The sequence below is a fragment of the Grus americana genome, chromosome 5 (assembly GCF_028858705.1).
Source record: "Grus americana isolate bGruAme1 chromosome 5, bGruAme1.mat, whole genome shotgun sequence".
NCBI lineage: Eukaryota > Metazoa > Chordata > Aves > Gruiformes > Gruidae > Grus > Grus americana.
The window spans coordinates 8,808,493-8,826,738 of record NC_072856.1 but is presented as its reverse complement, the minus strand read 5'-3'; the positions used below and the strand labels follow the sequence as shown (position 1 = coordinate 8,826,738).

Sequence of the window (18,246 nt, the reverse complement as noted above, 5' to 3'; positions counted from 1 at the left end):
CTCAGTAAAATGACTAAGCTTGCTTGAACAGACCAGTAAAACATTAGACACCATCTTCCATGAACTAGACTTATGCCCTAACTGTCTTACATGAGTATGAATCAGGCTAAATTCCTTAAAGTTAGCGTTCAGTAGTAGTAGCAGCAAGGAGATCAGGATCTGATGGTCGTAAGGTTATTTCAAGTCCCACCATCCTATCGTTGTGCTTGCCTTTGGGTGGCTAAGGCCTTACTCTCTCTTATATAGAGACTAGGAGTTCTGCCGTTAACTTCACTGGGATCAAGATCAACTGCATTGCAAATAGCAAAGCATTATGCAACTATTGTAAGATACTTGTGTAAGTGTAATTAGATCAGGATGAGCTGCATTCTCCTTTCCTCAGGGTGTTATATACAGTACCTTGACTGGAATAGGAGACAGATTTAACCTGATTGAATCATTAAATGAAAGTATCAGACAATGAACATTAGCCACTTAGTTCATTTCATAAATTCTAATAATTAAAACTGCATGTGCAATAATAATGGATATTCCAGATATCTAAGTAAGAAAAATGCACTTTTGATATGTTGTGGCATAGGCATAATGAAAACATTTAGTTAATGGAGGATCTATGTAATAAGAGTTACCATACAGAACCTGCAGTTGGAAATATATAAACACGTTTCCCAACAGAATTTCACTACGTCACAATTCATTAAGAAAATCGGCAATAACTGACAAGATAGGCACAAAATGGATTTTCATGTTGCTGGGATGAAGTATGGCTCCCAGCAATTAATGGTTTTAGTCATATTAAGCAGATAAATAATGCTATCTGACATTACAGTATTTCATATTACACTAAAATTTTGTAACGTTTGCTCATAATATGACTTGAAATATGTTACCTAAGAAAAAAAATGTTATCTCTGGAACAGTCAAACCCCATTAGAAACCTTAGGCTTGAAAAATCACAATGTTAACAGTTATATCCCCTAGCAAAGGTTTGCCTTCCTTAAATAGTGTTAAATCTAAACCCAGAAGCTCTAGTCTCTTTTGGAGTTACTCTTCCTTAGTGCATTGAGCTTGAAAGGAAAATTTAGTACACAAAATGTACTGTGCTTTACCGAATGCTAGTAAGTGAAACACTGTGAAGAGCTGCAGAAAGAGGGTAGCCTTTAGAGTGAAATCACTTCAGTGATACTTATGTCCTCTAAAAAAAAAAAGTTTCTATATTCTGGTTTATAAAAAAAGCTCCTAATCTTAATGTGACCCCATTACCCTTACAATGATCGATAAACAATTTGATTATTTAAAATCTCATTCTGGTTGGCATGTTTGCTTTTTTCATAGCTGGATATAGTCTACCTGAGTACCAGTCTTTCCATTAAAAAAGATTTCACTGTAAAATACTACAGGTCTAAATTTCCAGTTCCTGTGTGCCTGAGTAACTCCTCTGATTTTAGCATTGTTACTCATGGAAGTATAGTTTTATACTGGAAAATGTCCAATGTATTCCAAGCATTAATAGAAATACAGAACACAGGAACATGATTTCTCTCTCATTTGACGCTAATTCTATTCCAAATTCATTGATTAATGTGGAAGAAAATGCGATTGCTTGTCAAAGCTCAGATGCAGTTTTTTTGTTGGGACAGAACGCAGTGGATTTGGAAGTGTCATGTTTAGCTGAAGGCAACAATGCTTACTGTCTCAGCACCCAACTCCCACTGAATTTCAACAAGAGTTAGCAAACAACCTTCCCTTGGGCTCCAGTGAAAATCCTTGGCTTCAGTATCCAGTCTGAGCTGCAGTTTCACTTGCAGGAGACAAGCTTTTTTTCTGAGGTATTTTAAGGTATTGTTTCCTCAAACTGCAGAAGATAATCTAAGTGCAGAGAGACTACTGCAATTCTGTTACTAAAATATACAAATGTTAAAATTTAGTATGAAATTTAGTAGTAAAAAAAGTTTTCAAGATTGTTAGGATTATTGAATACAATAAACATTTCCAAATTCAAGTCATAAACAAAACAGATAATCTTTTACATGTGCCAAGATACAATTTTATTGCTTCTCAGATAACACTGCATTTAGGCATTTATTTAACTTCAGGGTACTGGAAAAGCAAAAAGAGTTTGCTTATGTTTTATGACATTTGTTCTACTGTATGTTAGTGGAAGAGGTAGGGACTTTTCAGAGACATTGCTAGCAATGTCTCAAGAAGTGCACACCAAACGCTTAATAATTGTGCTAGCAAGAACATGTAATCTCTGCCAGACTCTGATATCAAGATTTAATTGTCTTCAATTGGAAGATGCAAAATACCTCACCATGGTTCTTATGTGACCTTATAAAAATGACAGTTTATGGAGGTCAGAGTTCTGCATTGTCTCATGATGATTTTCACAGACTTGTTAAATTGCTGAAGTATATCACAACCTGGGAGTCTCAAAGCTCCTCTCCGGATGGTTGTGTGATCACCAGCGTGTGATGCTCTATAACAAACCTTCAAGGAACCCCCAAGTGAACTATGCTGTGGAGCCCTAATCTCCTAGTATTACTGTTCAGAACAGATTCTAGTGATAGCAACTATGTATATCGGACTTATTTCTAGCTTTTTTTTTTTAATGAGGTGAAGGAAAAACAGTTGGTGCTGTATGTCCAGCTGCTGTTTGTAGATGACCAGCCAGTGCTGCAGGAGCTGCCAGTGGCCCAGTGCTTTGGGAACTACTGGCTTTAAAGGCTTGGTTCCTGCTTTCACATCATCTCTATGCTAGTCTGTTAGTGTTATTGCACCTTCATAGTATCAAAAAGAAGTATTGGTTTTATTGTGCTTATTTTCAAACCAGTACATTTAAAAACAACCAAACTTACTAAGTTGGGTATATAAAAATATACATGTAATAGCTCACATTATACAGTACAAAAGAAAGCACCTGTGTGGAAAGCTTACCCCTTTCTTTAGAAGGAAAGCTGTCTTCATGTAGTTGCTTCAGTAATACGTACTTACACGTATATATGTACAAAACCAGAACTTTAGCCACATAAATCTGTCCTCATATGTGATACAGAAGACAGAAGGCCCAGAGGGTGATATGTCTCATTCCTTCTCCATCACAGAACTGCTGCCATTCACACTGTGTGAACAAGAATATGGCTCGGGTAAAGTGTGAAAAGCGTGAGATAAATTATGCTCCATGTGGCATAATTCCTCCCAGGAAACAGCATAACCAACAGCCCACAAACAATTGTACGTTATTCTGTTGTCAGAAGGAGCAGCTGTCACTACAAACTCTACAACCTTTGCTGAGGAATGCCAGCACGGGGTGTGGGGCCATGTGTGCTGTCTGCACTGTGAGGGGGGTTAGAGAGAAGGGCCAGTTGTACATGTTGCACTTGTAAAGCTACGAACCAGAGGCTGCTGGATACCCTCTTCAGCACCTCAGGCCCAAACCAGGAGAGGAAAACAGTGTGGAAAAAAATGTTGTGGATTTTATTGTGTCAAACCTTTTCTCTGTATAGGAGGGTCAAAGTATAACTCTAAATTGTTAAACTGTGTAACTCTAAAAGATGATTAAATAACTTAGTCTGTTTAAACATTAGGTTTTTTTCTAATCCTAGCTGCATTTCACTATAGTAAAAATGGGTATTTGAAGAAAATATTTCACTAGTAAAGATTCTTGCAATTATGTTTTAGAAGTGCCTTTTCCAGATCAGGCTCTAATCTATTAAGAAAAGTTACCTTTTTATTTTTTCCAAACCAAAACTGTAGTAGTAGTAATTGGATATTGCATTTAACCATGTGAAAAGACTAAAAAGCTATATCTACGCAGTTTCTGAGGTAATAAGCTGGCATGTTAAAAATATGTTAATGCAAGTCATTCGGTTGTGAGTGTGTCCGTTGCCCATCTTCCCCAAAAAAAAGGGGATGGACACGGTGATTTCAGTAAAGTGGAGAAAAGGTCTGTGGCATACTGGTTGGTACACTGTATCATAGTTCATCATGGTTTCTTGTGAGGTCCTCCCCGTAATTAGTAGCTTGACTTCCAACGAACATATTCCAGTTGTCTAGAACCTCCTCTTTTGTTAGTTTTTGATCCTGGGGGGGGAAGAAAATAAAATCTCTGTAAGAACATTTTCAAAGCTAAGTATAAGACACACCAGCACAGACTTCGAAAAGCCCTGGGAAATAGTTCTTCAAAGCAGCAGACTGCAGGTTCAGGAATTACTGTAGCTGTCATGGTGAGTGAAATTTGGACCTCAGTAGAAGACAGAAGTCTCACTGGTTTCAGCTGGGTCAAACTGCTAATAGAAAGTTCTTTGTTTTGCCCTGTGGTTTGGTTTTACCTTCCTAACAGTAAAAATTAAAATCCTCTGGTCTATTTTGTTGAAGATGGTTGCTTACGTTAGCAATTTACACACTCTCTGTGTAGGAGTGTTTTGGCTTTCTAGGTTCCAGCTTTGCTCACATTACACTTCTGAAGATCACTATCTGGTATCTACTGAACCATTAATCTCCCACATTAGAGGAAGAGGATGCATTGAACCAATCTTTAAGTCAAAGATGCATGTTTGATTATAGAAATGTTTGGGGTTTTTTTGCTACCTCCTATGTAATGTATCTTTAATTTTTCTCTTGCAGTCTAAACTAGCATAGCATGACCACTCAAAAGGAAAAAGAATATACTGTGTTAAAACTTCCAGGTTTAAGATGATAACTAATTTCTTACCTAACCTAATGAAAGCCAATGCGACTTCTAGAGCTGATAAACTACATTTTACTACTTTTACTTTGTGATTCTAACCCTACCAGGTGAAATTGGCGGATAAATTAACACACTAGCAATTCCAGCCTCTAAAATTACATTTAAAGTGTACTAATAAGAAAAGCTATTAGGAGTAATTTCTTGCTAGCTGATATATAAGGTGATGTGGGTTCTTTTTAACATAACTTTAAAAAAAAATATACTAGAACACTAAGTACCTTGTCTACATCCGATTCATAGACTAAGTGCCTGGCTTCAGCTAGTGCGTGATCATAGTCTTGTGGGAGAATCCAGTGCTGAATCTCCTCTTTGTCCATCTTTCCATCCTTGTTGAGGTCACGAAAATCTGCAAACTGTTCACGTTCTGTAATCACCCAGTCAGGCTCTGGTCCACCCTCTTCATTTGCAAACATATCAGCTGGAGAGGAAATAAAGGTCTCACTCGAGTCGTATTTAGTTTGTGCATAATTTGCAAATTAAAGACATTTGCACTGTGTTCCTCAGAGGAAAATTAAACTTTTTCACTCTTTGTTCAGCATTTCTTTGTACAGAAAATGAAATGTGGGGTGTAAATAGAGCAGCTACATGTATCCTCTCTCAGGCCTATTTCTTCACTGCTGGTGATTCCGTCCAGTCATACGTGACCTTTGTATCATAACTGTGCACTGCTGGTGAGGCTAACGTGAGAGGTGAACGTGTCTAAAGGCCTTCATCCACTGAATTCCAGAATAAAAAAAATTCTTTAAGGATCTTTAGTTAAATAGCAATCATAAGCTTTAGTGCTGGGCTCAGAAACATGGGGAGAAAGGAACTCAACACTTTTATCTTGTCCCTGCCAGCAAATGTCTTTGTGGATAAGATCAGACTCCAGCTAGCAGAGTGGTTAAGGCAAAAAAGGCACAGGGGAAATTTAGGAAAACAAAAATTGATAAATGGAACTGAATGCTTTTGTCCTGCTTTTAGAGAAGTTTGTGGAACAGCAATTCATCTTAGTAGATGAGTTTTTTTAACCATGCAGTGCAGCAGCACACTCCAGTAGAAGGTATTCTTCTACAAAGAAAGATCTGGAGAGGTCATCGTGAATCGGTGGTGCATTCTGTGTGAGAAACCACAGGCAGTGCACTTGTCATAGATTGGCACCTTGGGATGAAGTACTATTTGTGACACAGGAGGTACAGATTACATACGAGAGCTGCTCTGTACATCAGTCCTGTGCTATATTTAAGAAGCATCAGTACGAGAATGCCACAGTGGCAGCGGCTATATGTGTAGGGTTGGGAGAGTAGTAGTGATCATTAAGAGCAAGTGATTTGTATCTGTTCTTTACAGCATAGGCCTTCCAAATTGTGAGTAGTGTGTCCACTTTTACTATTCTGGTCACTGTAGCCAATCATTTCCTGCTCATCAGGGCTGCTTATTCCTCAAGCCTTCCATTTTTCTATTTATAATGAAAGCCTTGCTTTGTGATACCACGCCTATGCCTTTTGGGTTTGGTTTTCAAGGACGTGTTAAGAAGTGGCTGGTATCAGGGCCAGAGGCTGGCCATTATCTATAGGAAGTATAAATGCTGGTCTCAAATCAAGGAATAACCTCCCCGCAGCCAGCAGTGTGACTGTGTACACTAGGATGAAAGTCTCTATTGGTAGAACTGTCCCCAGTGTCCCTGAAATACTCTGTTACCTGCTCATGTGCAGTAAGAATTTAGTTCTCTGCCTGACATGACTGGAGATACTTTGGTTTGCTGCTTGTGCAAAATCTAAACCAAATTTTGTAAAAGACAAAATAGGAGGAAGGGAGGAGGTGGCGGGAGGAATGATTCTATAACCTTCAGCAGATTTCTCCATCAAATACCTGATCTAGAGACTGCAATTTTTGGACGTCTTTTTGTTGTTCCTTATAAACTACCAAAGAAGAGATTTGGTTTTCTGTTTGGTTTTTTAACCCCAGCTTGATCAGAAATAATAAAAAAATATATATCTGAAAAAGGGATGTGGGAATACTCATGAAGAACACTTCAGACAACACATTGACTTTCTTTTTTTAATTTTTTAAAGTGCAAATTATATTGTTTATTTGAAGCAACTGACATGTCCTGTCAATTTGATTTTTATCATCCTTGCCAATGTGGGGTGATCGTGACTAGAACATTCTATGTTCCTATCTATAGAAGACAAGAAAAACCAGCATTCACATGGTAACAAATGTTGACAATTACCTTATAATTATATGTAGGTAATGTCACTGAATGAACTGAAATTACTGTGGAAATTATGCCACTCTGTTATTTCAGTCATAAATGAATAGCATTCACATTCTGAGGCTAAATATAATTTACAAGGAATAGAAACCCCCTTCCATTAATTAACATGTGTATATTGTTCCTGATGTTATGTGAAGTGATCTTTCTAGCACCACTAGAAACAGAAAGATTCATCTGAGTTTGCACTCATGCTTTCCTGGTGCTACTTTCTTGATTTAAAACCCATCAAAGTGAATGCAGTGGGAGAAGATAGCTTTTGGTATCAGCATAATGATTTGAAAGGCTAAAATGTATTATGTACTGCTGATCTCTAGTCCTGCTTTCATTTTGTCTTCATAGGTCTAAATGCAAGACAGCAGCTAACTGCCTAGTGTGACTGAAGTTTCTGCAAATTAACTGTGACTGATCTGCTGTTGATATTTCCCATTTTGTTCTCTTTCTGCCACTGCACAGCTGACTTTCACCCACTTCACAACTTCTTTGAGAATCTTAAATCTTAGTGCTATTTCTACCCAGCTCATTTGTAATGCAACCTACATTTCTAGAAGAAACATAATGGCATCTCCATACAAACCATTAGAGAGGTATGGGTTCTTACTAATTAAATTAGGAAAATAACTAGTAGAAAAAAGGAGAATTTTTTTTTTGCAATGTGTGCTTCCCAGCTATTTTGCATAGTCAAGTACCATTCAAACTTGGGAAGAGACTGATTTGCTTTCTGATCCTCCTGCATTTCTAAACAATGCCTTCAAAAGCTGTTAAAGTGGTCAAGTATACAGAGAGTATTCCTGTCATGAAAAATATTATTCTAGATCGTCTTAGCCAAATTATACGAGACTAAGAGGAGGCTCTTATGCTGTAAAGTGTGAGGAACCTTTTGTTGGTGATGTTGTTACCTGCCTAAAATTAAATTAAACTTTTGGGATTGGATGGTTGGTTTAAAATAGTCAAACTGGAGCACAGAAATGTTCATCTTTGGGTTGCAAAATTGAGAGAAGATGGACAAATGGCCTGGAGATTATATAAGAAACCTCAACACTTACCAATGTACTCATCTTGATCCACAAAACCATCTTCATTTTTGTCTATGTCTTCTAACGTTTCCTGGAAAATAGTTTTGCATTGAAGTAATCAAGAGAGAACTGAGAATTCTGGCTACTCGCCTCTTTGATCATTTCACGTTTGAGGCCTTGACCTGCCCTTGTAAACAGGCAAATGTACTCGCACTGATTCCAATGTCATTGTTGCTTAAACAATGAATATACAAATATCCTTTCATGTTCAAAAAATTGCCTACACATGAATGAACCAGACACCACGCTTAAGTTTTAAGCTGGGGCAGATACAAGCTTGTATCAAAGAGCTGCCACATGTCAGCATACCCTTCATTTTGGTGTTAACTGTGCCCCAAGACTGTTTCTTGATTCCATTTAGGAGCTGTCTAAGTGCATTTAACAAGTCTTTCTTACACTGAGAGCTGTAAATCAAGTGAATTTCATGAAAGACATCTCCTTCTGTTCCCCACTTGGCTATTATGTGTGTGTCTCTTTCTAAACCCTGCATGGAAAGGTTAGAGAAGCATTTCAAAGCTCATCCAAAAACAAAAAAAAACCCACAAAAAAAAAAAAAGAAAAACAATGGCATTGGGTTTGCTCTGCTTACTAAGACGACAATGTTTTTCATATGCTCAAACTCCTCTGGGTGAAGGAAAGCAGTGAATTCTTCACGAGTGGCAGCTAAGTCTCCATCCAGATCTGCAGTTTTGAATCGTCTTTCATCTCTGGGCAGCATCTTTTTAAAACTGTGCTGATCAGTTGCATCTTGGAATTCTTCTGGATTTTCTGCAAATGAATCAAGATGACTTCAAAACTATGTTCTTTTTAAAACATACGACCACAACATAATACCCCCATTTGCTGTTAGAGTCTAGAACAACAAAATACCCCCATTTGCTGTTAGAGTCTAGAAATACAAAGGCTTATTGCCAGAATAGCTGCTGTGTTAAACTGAACTTCTCTTTCCTGTGAAGTTTTAAATTCAGTGGTCAACCACTTGGTTGGATCTTTAAAGGTAACTCAGTAGTATAGGTAAATGTCTGCATAAGCCTTCTGTTAGAATCCAGGATAATGGATTTTGCAGTATTGTATGTGATCCTTCACAGCTATTTTTTTTTTTAATCTGCTTTTACAAGCACTGCTTAGGCAGTATTTGGGGTAGACTTCATTCACAGAAGTTTTACTCTTCTTAGGAATCAGCATGATCTACACAACTTTTCAGTTTCAAAAACGCAAGCAAACCAAAGTAAAGTGGTTTCAGAAGCCATCAGACTGACTGAAATTATCTGCTACGCCTCTGCTGCAGGGAACCTAACAATTATTTTCAGTTTAAAATAATGACATTTTTTCCAGGTGTTAAGTGGCGTAAACGAATGGTATTGGATATAATTTTTAAAATAGGATCACTAAACTGACTTCAAACATGAAATATACTCATAACAATTTCATAATTCACATGTTGGGTGACACACACAGTTGAAAAAGCCTAGGCCAGGAATCACAGATGGGAATTTTAAGTGTGCATTAACACAAGACCACAATGTAGTAGCTGTTCTCCAAATCTTGTCTTTGCTCTCTGTAATCCCCAAAGAGCTGCAAAGGGCTGCAGGGATGGTGTGTCACATATTTCCTTCCACACATGTAATAATCTCCATTTTAATCTAAGGTAGACTTTGGAATTATTACTGGTACTGGAAGCTTGCTCCAGAAACTGCCGGTATGGTAGGTAGATATTGTCTTTGTATTTCCAGTATAAATGGTCAACTAATACTAATTTGTTGTTCTGTCAGTGTTGCCCTTTAGGTTAAATAATCTCTTCTCTTCCTTTCCCTTCATTAACTTATAAAAAGCAAAGGGAACGTTACGTGGGCAGGGGGAAAGATTGGGGTATATTTTTAAATATGTTTCTTTTGCCTGATTTGTTAAGGATTTCATTTGCAGTTGATCACAGCCTGAAGCACGTTATTCTGCAAGAACTATTTTAATCAATAACTTTGCTATAGCTTAGACCTACCCTAAATTTTAGCATCTACAACTGTAAGAGTTTAGAGAGACTGAATTAACAAATGCTGGTTAACTACACAATATATTATTTTTTAAAGTACTATTTTTTAATGTTAAAAAAATGTATTTCTAACTGGAGGAGACTTTAATTCAGCTTTGTCAGTACATTTAATTATCCTATAAAACCTTCTGTGTTCTGGTGACCCAAGTGGAAATAGCTGCAATAAACAACTAAGAAGTGCTTTTGACCTCTGAGCATCTATAAAATTTAATGCAATTTTCAAGAGTCCTAAATATGACACCAAACTCCTGTTGACTGTAAGGCATGAAGTCATGCCTTATAATTTCAATAGTCTCTGAGCATATAATCTGAAAATGTTATCTTACCTAGATAATAACCATATGTGGCTTGTTTGTATTCTTCCCAGGCAATTTTATTGTCCTTGTTTAGATCATAGTCTTTCCAAACTTTAGCCACGTTTTCATAGATATAGCGTTTCTGTACCCGTTTAATCCAGTTTTTTAATTCCTCTGTTGTGAGATAGCCATCTTTGTTGTCATCTATTCTATCCACAATTTTCCTGTAAAAAGAGACCAACATCCTTAAGAGTTGACAGAAAAACAAACTACATGTCAGTCCAATTTTAGTAATCTTTAGCTGGCCCTGATTTTCCACAAAAACACAGCGCCTAAAACTTACAAAGCTGCCTTACTGGCTAAGGCTTTCTTGCATTTTGCAGATTATCTTAAGGGATATGTCTCTACTCATTCAATATTGCTATGAATAATTGAAATGGAACTTGCACTATCAAAATTAGTGAATAAAGTACCTCAGATAATACCTGGATTTCTTAGGTTGTATCTACTAACTTAGGGGGACCTGTTCTTCATTGTCGACAGTGTGGCCATGCCGGGCTCAGAGTAGGAGACACTGACTTCACCTCAGGAGAAAGCCTGTACTGCAGCTTGCTGGAGGCAACTAGGGCAAAAAGCCAGGATTTTGTGGACACCTGCAGCTTCTCCTGTGCCTTTCCAGCAGACTGACACCAGGCTGGAGTGAGCTACGTGACTGTGTAATGCTGGGCATGTACACCATGTACAGTCTTCCCTTCCATTCCTGTTCCTCCACTTCTGTTTCTTTTCTTTCTTTCCCAGCAAAAAGCAGTATTGCTTGTGTTGCCAGGAATGCCCGTTACTAGCCAAAGCAACAGCTAGTCTGCAGCAGGTCTCCAGTCATTGCTGGCAGTTGGGCTGTAAGTCGCTGTCCTGTGTAAAGCTGCTAGCCTCAAGCCCTGCTGAAATCAGCAGGAGTGAAGGTACTGGCATACTCCCAGGGAAACTTCCATCTTTGAAAAGTTCTGCACACAGCTGCAGATGAAACCAACCTGAAAAATGTTTAAAAAAAAAAAAAGAGGCTATGCCCTCCTCTACCATTTAGGTTCTCTGCAATAGACCTGTCAAGGCATGCCTGTAATTGCTAAACGCCACCAGTTTAGGTTTGAGCTTGTAAAACTGGCTTCTATCCCAGCTACAGTGGTAGACCAGATGACAACAACCTTTATCTAAAATAAGAATGCAGCTTTAATTCCACAACTTGTAGGTAAGCTTATCATAGTGTTGTTATATGCTGAGCACTAGCCTGTGGGAAACTATGTACCCTGCGCTCTTGAAACTGGGGCAGTTAACAGCACGTCTCTTCTGCGTATCCAGGCTGGCTTTACGTACGTCAGCTGTTTTAACCCTTGTATCACTGCTCATGAGGTACAGGAGCAAACTGTCTGTAGTTGCACTGTGCCTGGCTCAGTGACCACACAGCGGCCAACTCGTAATCTGAATGACCATTCCCCATAGGTTCAATCACCGTGCTAATGGACTAGTTATATATCATCTGTAGGAGGGGTAAGAGCAGGAGTTGACTTGTCTAAATCCCAACTTGAGATTTAATAGGAGCTCCCTAAACCTCCAGGCAGCCAAAGGACACAGGGAAGTTTTGCACTTTTAAATATTCTTTGCAATTCAACATATTGGTTCTCCACAAAGATACAGACCCTGGCCAGCTGGAACCGTTGAACTAGTGAAGCAGTGTCTTTTCCCGAGCCTTAGTTATGAAAGTGGTAAGTAGAGTCAAATAGCAGCAGCAGCTTCTGCTGAATTTCCAGCAATCTTGTGTGAGTCTGATACTATGTTCATCAATTCAGTCGGATACTATTTCTGAGCTACAGGGGAAAAAAGGGGCTGCTGAATTTGCTTTCTGAAGTAGTAAAGCATGAATTAACTGACCAGAAAACCTTTCCTCCCTTGTATAAATCTCATGGGGAACTGACTGCCAAGGGTCCTCTTCACTGCGTGATGGACTGTATTTGTCAATGGATTTGCCCCACAATGAATTTGATTTAACTGGTTTAGCTGGTATTTATTTCTATTGTTAAATGTATTAGTTATAATAAATGATTCTACTAGTAGCTCTTTGGTATTTTTAACACGACAGAAGTCAGGACTGTTTACCAGAATGTTTCATGCCTTTTCATCTTGTACTCTCGTTTTTATAGGTCCACTGCATCCATGCTGAAGACAGGGACAAAGAAACAGTCTTGCCTACAGGGTCCCAAAGGTATGGGTAAGAAGCTATTGTATGGCTGTGGACCTCACTTTTTATACTGATAATTACTTGTAAAATGGCTCAGGATCATTCTAAGTTTTGTAGAGGAGCTAAGGTGCATTGGTCAGTCTGAAAAGCCCTAGTGCCTTTATTTTAAATAGTTAATTCCTGAATATGGCAAAAATTCAAGGAACACGTTAACAGACACAAAATGCCAGCTCGTACACTGGAATGTGCATGTGTAATACCTGAAAGCTTACTTTCTCCCTTTAACTTAGGTGGGATTACAGGCAGTATTAGTTTCCCACCTCATAATAAAGAAGCTAGAGGGCACATGCAACAGGTACACACACCCTGCTATTGCAGAGATCTAAGCTGCTAGTCTGTGAAGACATCTGGTGATGAAATTAAGTTGGGGCAAGGAAATCATTGCTATGAAGTGGCTGAAAGAGGAAGGATTCCCCTTTGCACCTGATGCGAGTACAACTGTATGTTGATAAACTCTGGCCTTGGCCTGGACAAAGAACAGAAACACTTATATTGTGAGGATCTGAAATCACTTTCCATGTTTTCTGAAAATGACAGGCCCATCACAAATGGCAGAGAGAAGGTTGAGCGCACTGCAGCCCCGTTCCCCTCCTTCTTAGGATCTCCAGTCCCTTAATGCAGTCCTTGAATGCTGCACCAGGATTATGTCACGCTTCTCCACAGCCAGGTGAGTTGTGGTACTGCGCGTGGGTGACCTGTGATTCTTCCCTTGTGAAGTGATCCGGTGTGGGAGGACAGGGAGAAGGGATGCCCCTGCCATGGAATCTGTCATAAGGGCAGGTGCGCTCCTAGGTCAAGATACGATTATGGGCTGGTATGTGCTGTAATCTCAAATCAAGATCATACTCTTCAGCTGCTCCTCTGCTCAGGGTGCAGGTAGTTGAGTCTGCAGGGCTTTTTCTGAGTATTAGCTAGTTCCTTTTTGTTTGCTGGAAGAAGGTGAGAGTAGCTTTGCATTACTGCTGTCCAGCCCTGGGATTCCAATTCCAGCATTGGTGACTGGGATGACCAATGTGCTGCCACCCTTCCTAAACAAGGTAAAATGACTTACAAATGCAGCAGCATGCATATTGGTTAGAACAGCAGACTACATGTTCCTGTTTTCTCCCAGAAAGCATTGAAAAATAGCTTTTCATTAAATGTATTCTTCCTAAAAGTCACTCACTTGCTGAGAAGTGACACTATTTCTAACTCTCACTGCAGAGGCTGCCCATAACAAAACTGATTTTCTCAGTATATCTGATTACTAAACAGCAATAAAAAGAAGAAAGTGAAACGTTTTAAAAATGCTCTCTCCTCTATTTCCTAGTATGATATCTGAAATTATGAGGTTAGGAAATGCTGAAAGTCATGAAACTGTCCCACAGTGCCCCCCCAAGAACCACATGTCTGACGTTCTGCTGCACAATGCTCACCCCACAACGTGGGCTTTGGTCCTCAGAGGGACACTTTAGTCACATCCATTTGAAAGGTTACTGACTGTGGCTGTAGCTTAACATGCCTGTGTCACCTCTCCAAGGTGCACACAGTGAGATCGCTAAAAGTTAAACCATCTCTCTTGCTGAGTTAGCGTTTGTAAAAACTGTTTAAAAGTAACTCTATTGTCAAATCATATCCCCAACTAAAATATCTGTCGTTGTGTAAATGCAGACCAGTTTTTAAAAGGCACGTCCATTTTCGTGATACACTTTATGAGAAACTAAGTCATAGATCATGTATGCTGAGAACATGGCTTCTTCTGCTCCTTCTTGAAACAACGTGGATGAAATTGGTCATTTCTGATAAACACTTTATCTGTTTCCTCACTGAGATATCCATAAATAGTAGTCACAGCTTCCAGAAGGATCAAGAGTCAGGCTGTAAGATAACAGTGATGCTGCACTAAAAGCTTATGATGGAACTAGACAGACGTACAATGAGCAAGTACCACTCCCTGTGGAAGGGGAATAAAGGCAAACCTAATCTTAGGGAGAACATGCAGATATTTTAAACTATTTTCTTGTTAGTAAATACATAAAAGGATTTTTCTTTAACTACTGTTAAACAGTTCTAATTAATGATCTGATTCTGTGTAGGTGTAAAGGAGGGAGAAGCAGTGAAATAAGGCAACTGTTGCATGGACTCTCTTCTTGGCGTAAAAAGAAGCATGCAAGCAAGAGCAACACTGTAAGACAGCGGGCAAAGATGTCACAAGTGGAAAAGCTACGGGAAGATGGCTTCAAGTGAACTTGTAAATGGAGCTGTGAAGAAGGAATGGTTAAAACTTGATTCAAGCTAATATGGTCCAGGCAAGCGACCCAGAGGTAAGGAGCTGTAGCGGGAAAGCCCCCCAGCAGCAGGTGAGATGGGTCCAACACCGGGCACAGCACCGCACACAGCAGCTCCTTCCACCAGGCTTATTGCTGTAAGGCCAGAAAAACGTGGAAGCGATGAATTGCTGGTTGTTCCTTTGCAAAATCAGCGAGGTGTGAAAGGTCTAACTGGAGGGTACCGCTGGCTATACAGAGCCCCTCAAAGCAGGACGGGGCCGGGGAGCTGCAGCAGGGCACGCACCGCTCACCGCCCTCCAGCCGCTCTGCCCAGGCCCCCGCCGCCCCTCGGACACACACAGCCAGGCAGCCCCGCTCCGCCTGCCAGGCGGCTGCCGCCTCTTCCCCGCGCCCACCGCGGCCGGCCGCTCCCGCCGGGCCCTCCCCCTGCCACGTTTCCGCAGGCCGCCACGCTGTCGCGACCGGGGTGGGGAGGGGGGGCGGCGGTTCGGGACACGGACGGCGGCCCCCGCCCGCGCCTCTTACCCCAGCCTCTCCCGGCTCTCCTCCGGGCTGAGCTGGTCGAAGCTCCGCGCCTCCTCCTTGCCCAGGAAGGCCTCGTGGTCGTACTGGAAGCCCGGGCGGTCCTCATGCTGCGCGGTGCCGGGCCGCGCCCGCTCCTGACGCGCTGTCGGTTTGCCCAGGCCGGCCGGCAGCACCAGCAGCGCCAGCGCCAGGCGCCACCCCGCCCCGCCGCTCCCCATGCCCCGCCGCGGCCGCCGCGCACCGACGGTCCCTCCGAGGCGGCGGCTAGCACCCCTCCGCTGCCCGGCGCCCACCGAGGCCGGCCCCGCTCATCGCACCCGCCCCGCCCCGCCGCTCCCCGGCCCCGCTCCTCCCCCGGCCGGTCGGGGGAAGGGGCGGGCGCGATTGGGCAGCGGGTGCCGGGAGCTCAGCGCGGGCCGGCCCGGCGCCACGTCTGCAGAGCGGCGCGAGCTGCCCGGTCGCCGCGCGCGCGCCCAACGGCCGCGGGGTTCCGAACTGGGCGGGAGAACCCCGTTCTGCAAATCACAGCGGGGAAGTGCAGTCCTCTTCCGCCCGTTTATCATCGCGGCGTGCTGAGCTTGCACCGCTACAAAACCACGTCAGCACAAAATAGCGGATGGTTTCTGTTACTCTGTGTAGTTTGTTCTTCCAGAGTATCAGGTTGATGGGTTCTGCTGTTATCCTACATCGGTTAGGAAAGGGCAAAAGTATGATTTTTTTTTTCTTTTCAAGGCAAGTAACAATGAGGCTTGTAAGTTAAAAACAAACAAACAAACAAGCAAAACCCCAACAAAGCTGTGGCTCTGTCTTGAGTGTTCCAGCAAGCTGATACCCAGCGATGTAGAAAACAAAAGAAAAAAGTTGTCAGCACTCTCATGGAAGATATTTACTGTTACAGGGTCACTATCACTGTAAGGGAAGCAAACAGGATGCTGAATATTGCGGGAGAAAGCCCAAATCATTTAGCATAGAAAAAGGTTTTGTTTTTTCCTTAAATTACAATTCATTTTGCTCAAGATGGTAAAAGTCTCTAAATGGAGGTAATTGAAATTTGCACCTAATATATTTCCTTTTCCTATGTTATATCCTTAATCCGCTACTAGGGAGGATTGTCACTGTATGCAACATGTTGTATGTTAATGATCCTGTTCCTAAGGGGTCCTATTTTAAACTATATGACCGAACCGTGCAACTAAGCATCACTACCAGGGCTTGTCTGTCCATTGTTACTTTGGAACTGAGGGTACTACTAGTTTCAAATTGCAACATGTGATTTGTCAGCCCAATCTACAGGGTATATAACCCATATTTATGCTGTGGCCTTTGGCTGTACCACTAACACTGACATGCGGATTCTGAACCTGACCGCAGGCTCTCTGCCGCTGTTGTTACCCTGGCAGACACCCCTTTGACCTGAACCTCATGTCTAGCCAAACAGTGCTTGGCACAGGGCCTGGCCATAATGACAGCAAAAAGGTGCTGTCATGGACTTCCACGTTTGCTGGTTTCTGCCTTTTGTGGTTCATGCAAAGCGTGACCGAGAGCCATGCAGGGCTACTGGTGGTTTTGCCTCAGAATCATTGGTGACAGTAGCAGATTTTAAACATTTAAACAGCAGAATACGGTGGTTTGATACTTAAGTCTAGACAGAGCGAAACACTAATGCACCCTTTTCACTTCAGTTGTGAGCTGCCGCTTGCTTTAGGCCTGGACCAACTGTCCTCTAGGTGTGTTTGTATGTCCTCAGCGGAGCAAGCGTTTTGGTGCTGTTTTGGTGAGAGCTGTGATATGCATGTGGCAGCTTGAAAATGGTTCAGCTGCTCACACCAACTGTGTTTGAGTTTACAAAGCTAGTGAGACACAATGCCTTTATTGTGGTTTTTTTGTATTAAGCATATACCTGTCAAACAAAGTTTTCATTAACATATTCAGGAATCTCCTATTTGTGCAGTAATTCAGATACTGTGATACTGCTCTTTTTTGTGTCTCAGTCTTCCAGTGTTCCTGTCCCTGATTCCTACATCTGTAATGTTGTTTCTAACGTTATTCCAGAGGTGAAGCTGTGCTCAGGTGCCGAATTTTTACCTTCTTGATCCACATGGTGCTAGAGTGTGCTGCTAGTTAAGAAAGAAGTCATTTGCATGGGTATCAGGTATGTTTTACTGCTCATTCACCCCGTCAGTGTTGTAACACTGTAGCTTGATGTTTGATCTTAGTAGGGGAGGAATATGTAGTTATCTGAGTGATGTGGAAAATGAATCTATATGTTCTGTTGTCAGAACAATTTGGAGCTGCTTCTGACAGAAAAGCTACAGTAATAGCAATGCAGAATGGGCTAAGTGCAGATGTGGTCATTCATTTGAAAGCCTCCAGACCTTGGGAGCGTCTGCCTCAGGGATATGGGTTCTGGCCATTGGAACATTTTAATTTTGCCCTGTGTTTGGATTCAAGTGTGAGGGAGCCCTGAAATGCGGTGATTGTATGAAAGATGGGAAATCATGAATGTTCTGATCTCTCTAGACTTGGTTCGGGACCATTGGTAATAACAATAAAAATTTGATTGATCCAATATGACTTTTTGTGGAAAAGGGAAGATACTGCAATTACTTGTCCTTAGAAGGCTGAAGTCTGAGGTTTTAATGCTGAGAATAGACTGCACGGTCATTCAAAACAGTTGTTGATCTGGTCAGTCTTAGCGTTGCCAGATTTTTGTATCACTCGGATTAACATTTACA

The 18,246-nt window shown here is 41.3% G+C and overlaps 1 protein-coding gene across 1 annotated transcript; it reads right to left on the bottom strand.

Moving 5' to 3' along the window:
- Positions 1-2,024: 2,024 nt before the first annotated feature.
- On the bottom strand, positions 2,025-15,986 carry RCN1 (reticulocalbin 1). Its single transcript, XM_054827932.1, has 6 exons — positions 15,512-15,986; positions 10,457-10,650; positions 8,673-8,851; positions 8,054-8,114; positions 4,969-5,168; positions 2,025-4,083 (listed from the first exon to the last, which is right to left on the bottom strand). Exons 1-6 carry the CDS (start codon positions 15,727-15,729, stop codon positions 3,976-3,978), a joined length of 960 nt encoding a protein of 319 aa, XP_054683907.1. The 5' UTR covers positions 15,730-15,986; the 3' UTR covers positions 2,025-3,975.
- Positions 15,987-18,246: the final 2,260 nt, after the last annotated feature.

What these genes read in the sequence shown, in the direction of transcription:
- RCN1 (XM_054827932.1), bottom strand. Translation starts at nt 15,729, where the DNA reads ATGGGGAGCGGCGGGGCGGGGTGGCGCCTGGCGCTGGCGCTGCTGGTG. An exon ending in GAGAGCCGGGAGAGGCTGGG is followed by an intron (nt 10,651 to 15,511) that starts GTAAGAGGCGCG and finishes CTCTTTTTACAG; the next exon opens with GAAAATTGTGGATAGAATAG. An exon ending in TGAAAAACATTGTCGTCTTA is followed by an intron (nt 8,115 to 8,672) that starts GTAAGCAGAGCA and finishes ACTATTTTCCAG; the next exon opens with GAAACGTTAGAAGACATAGA.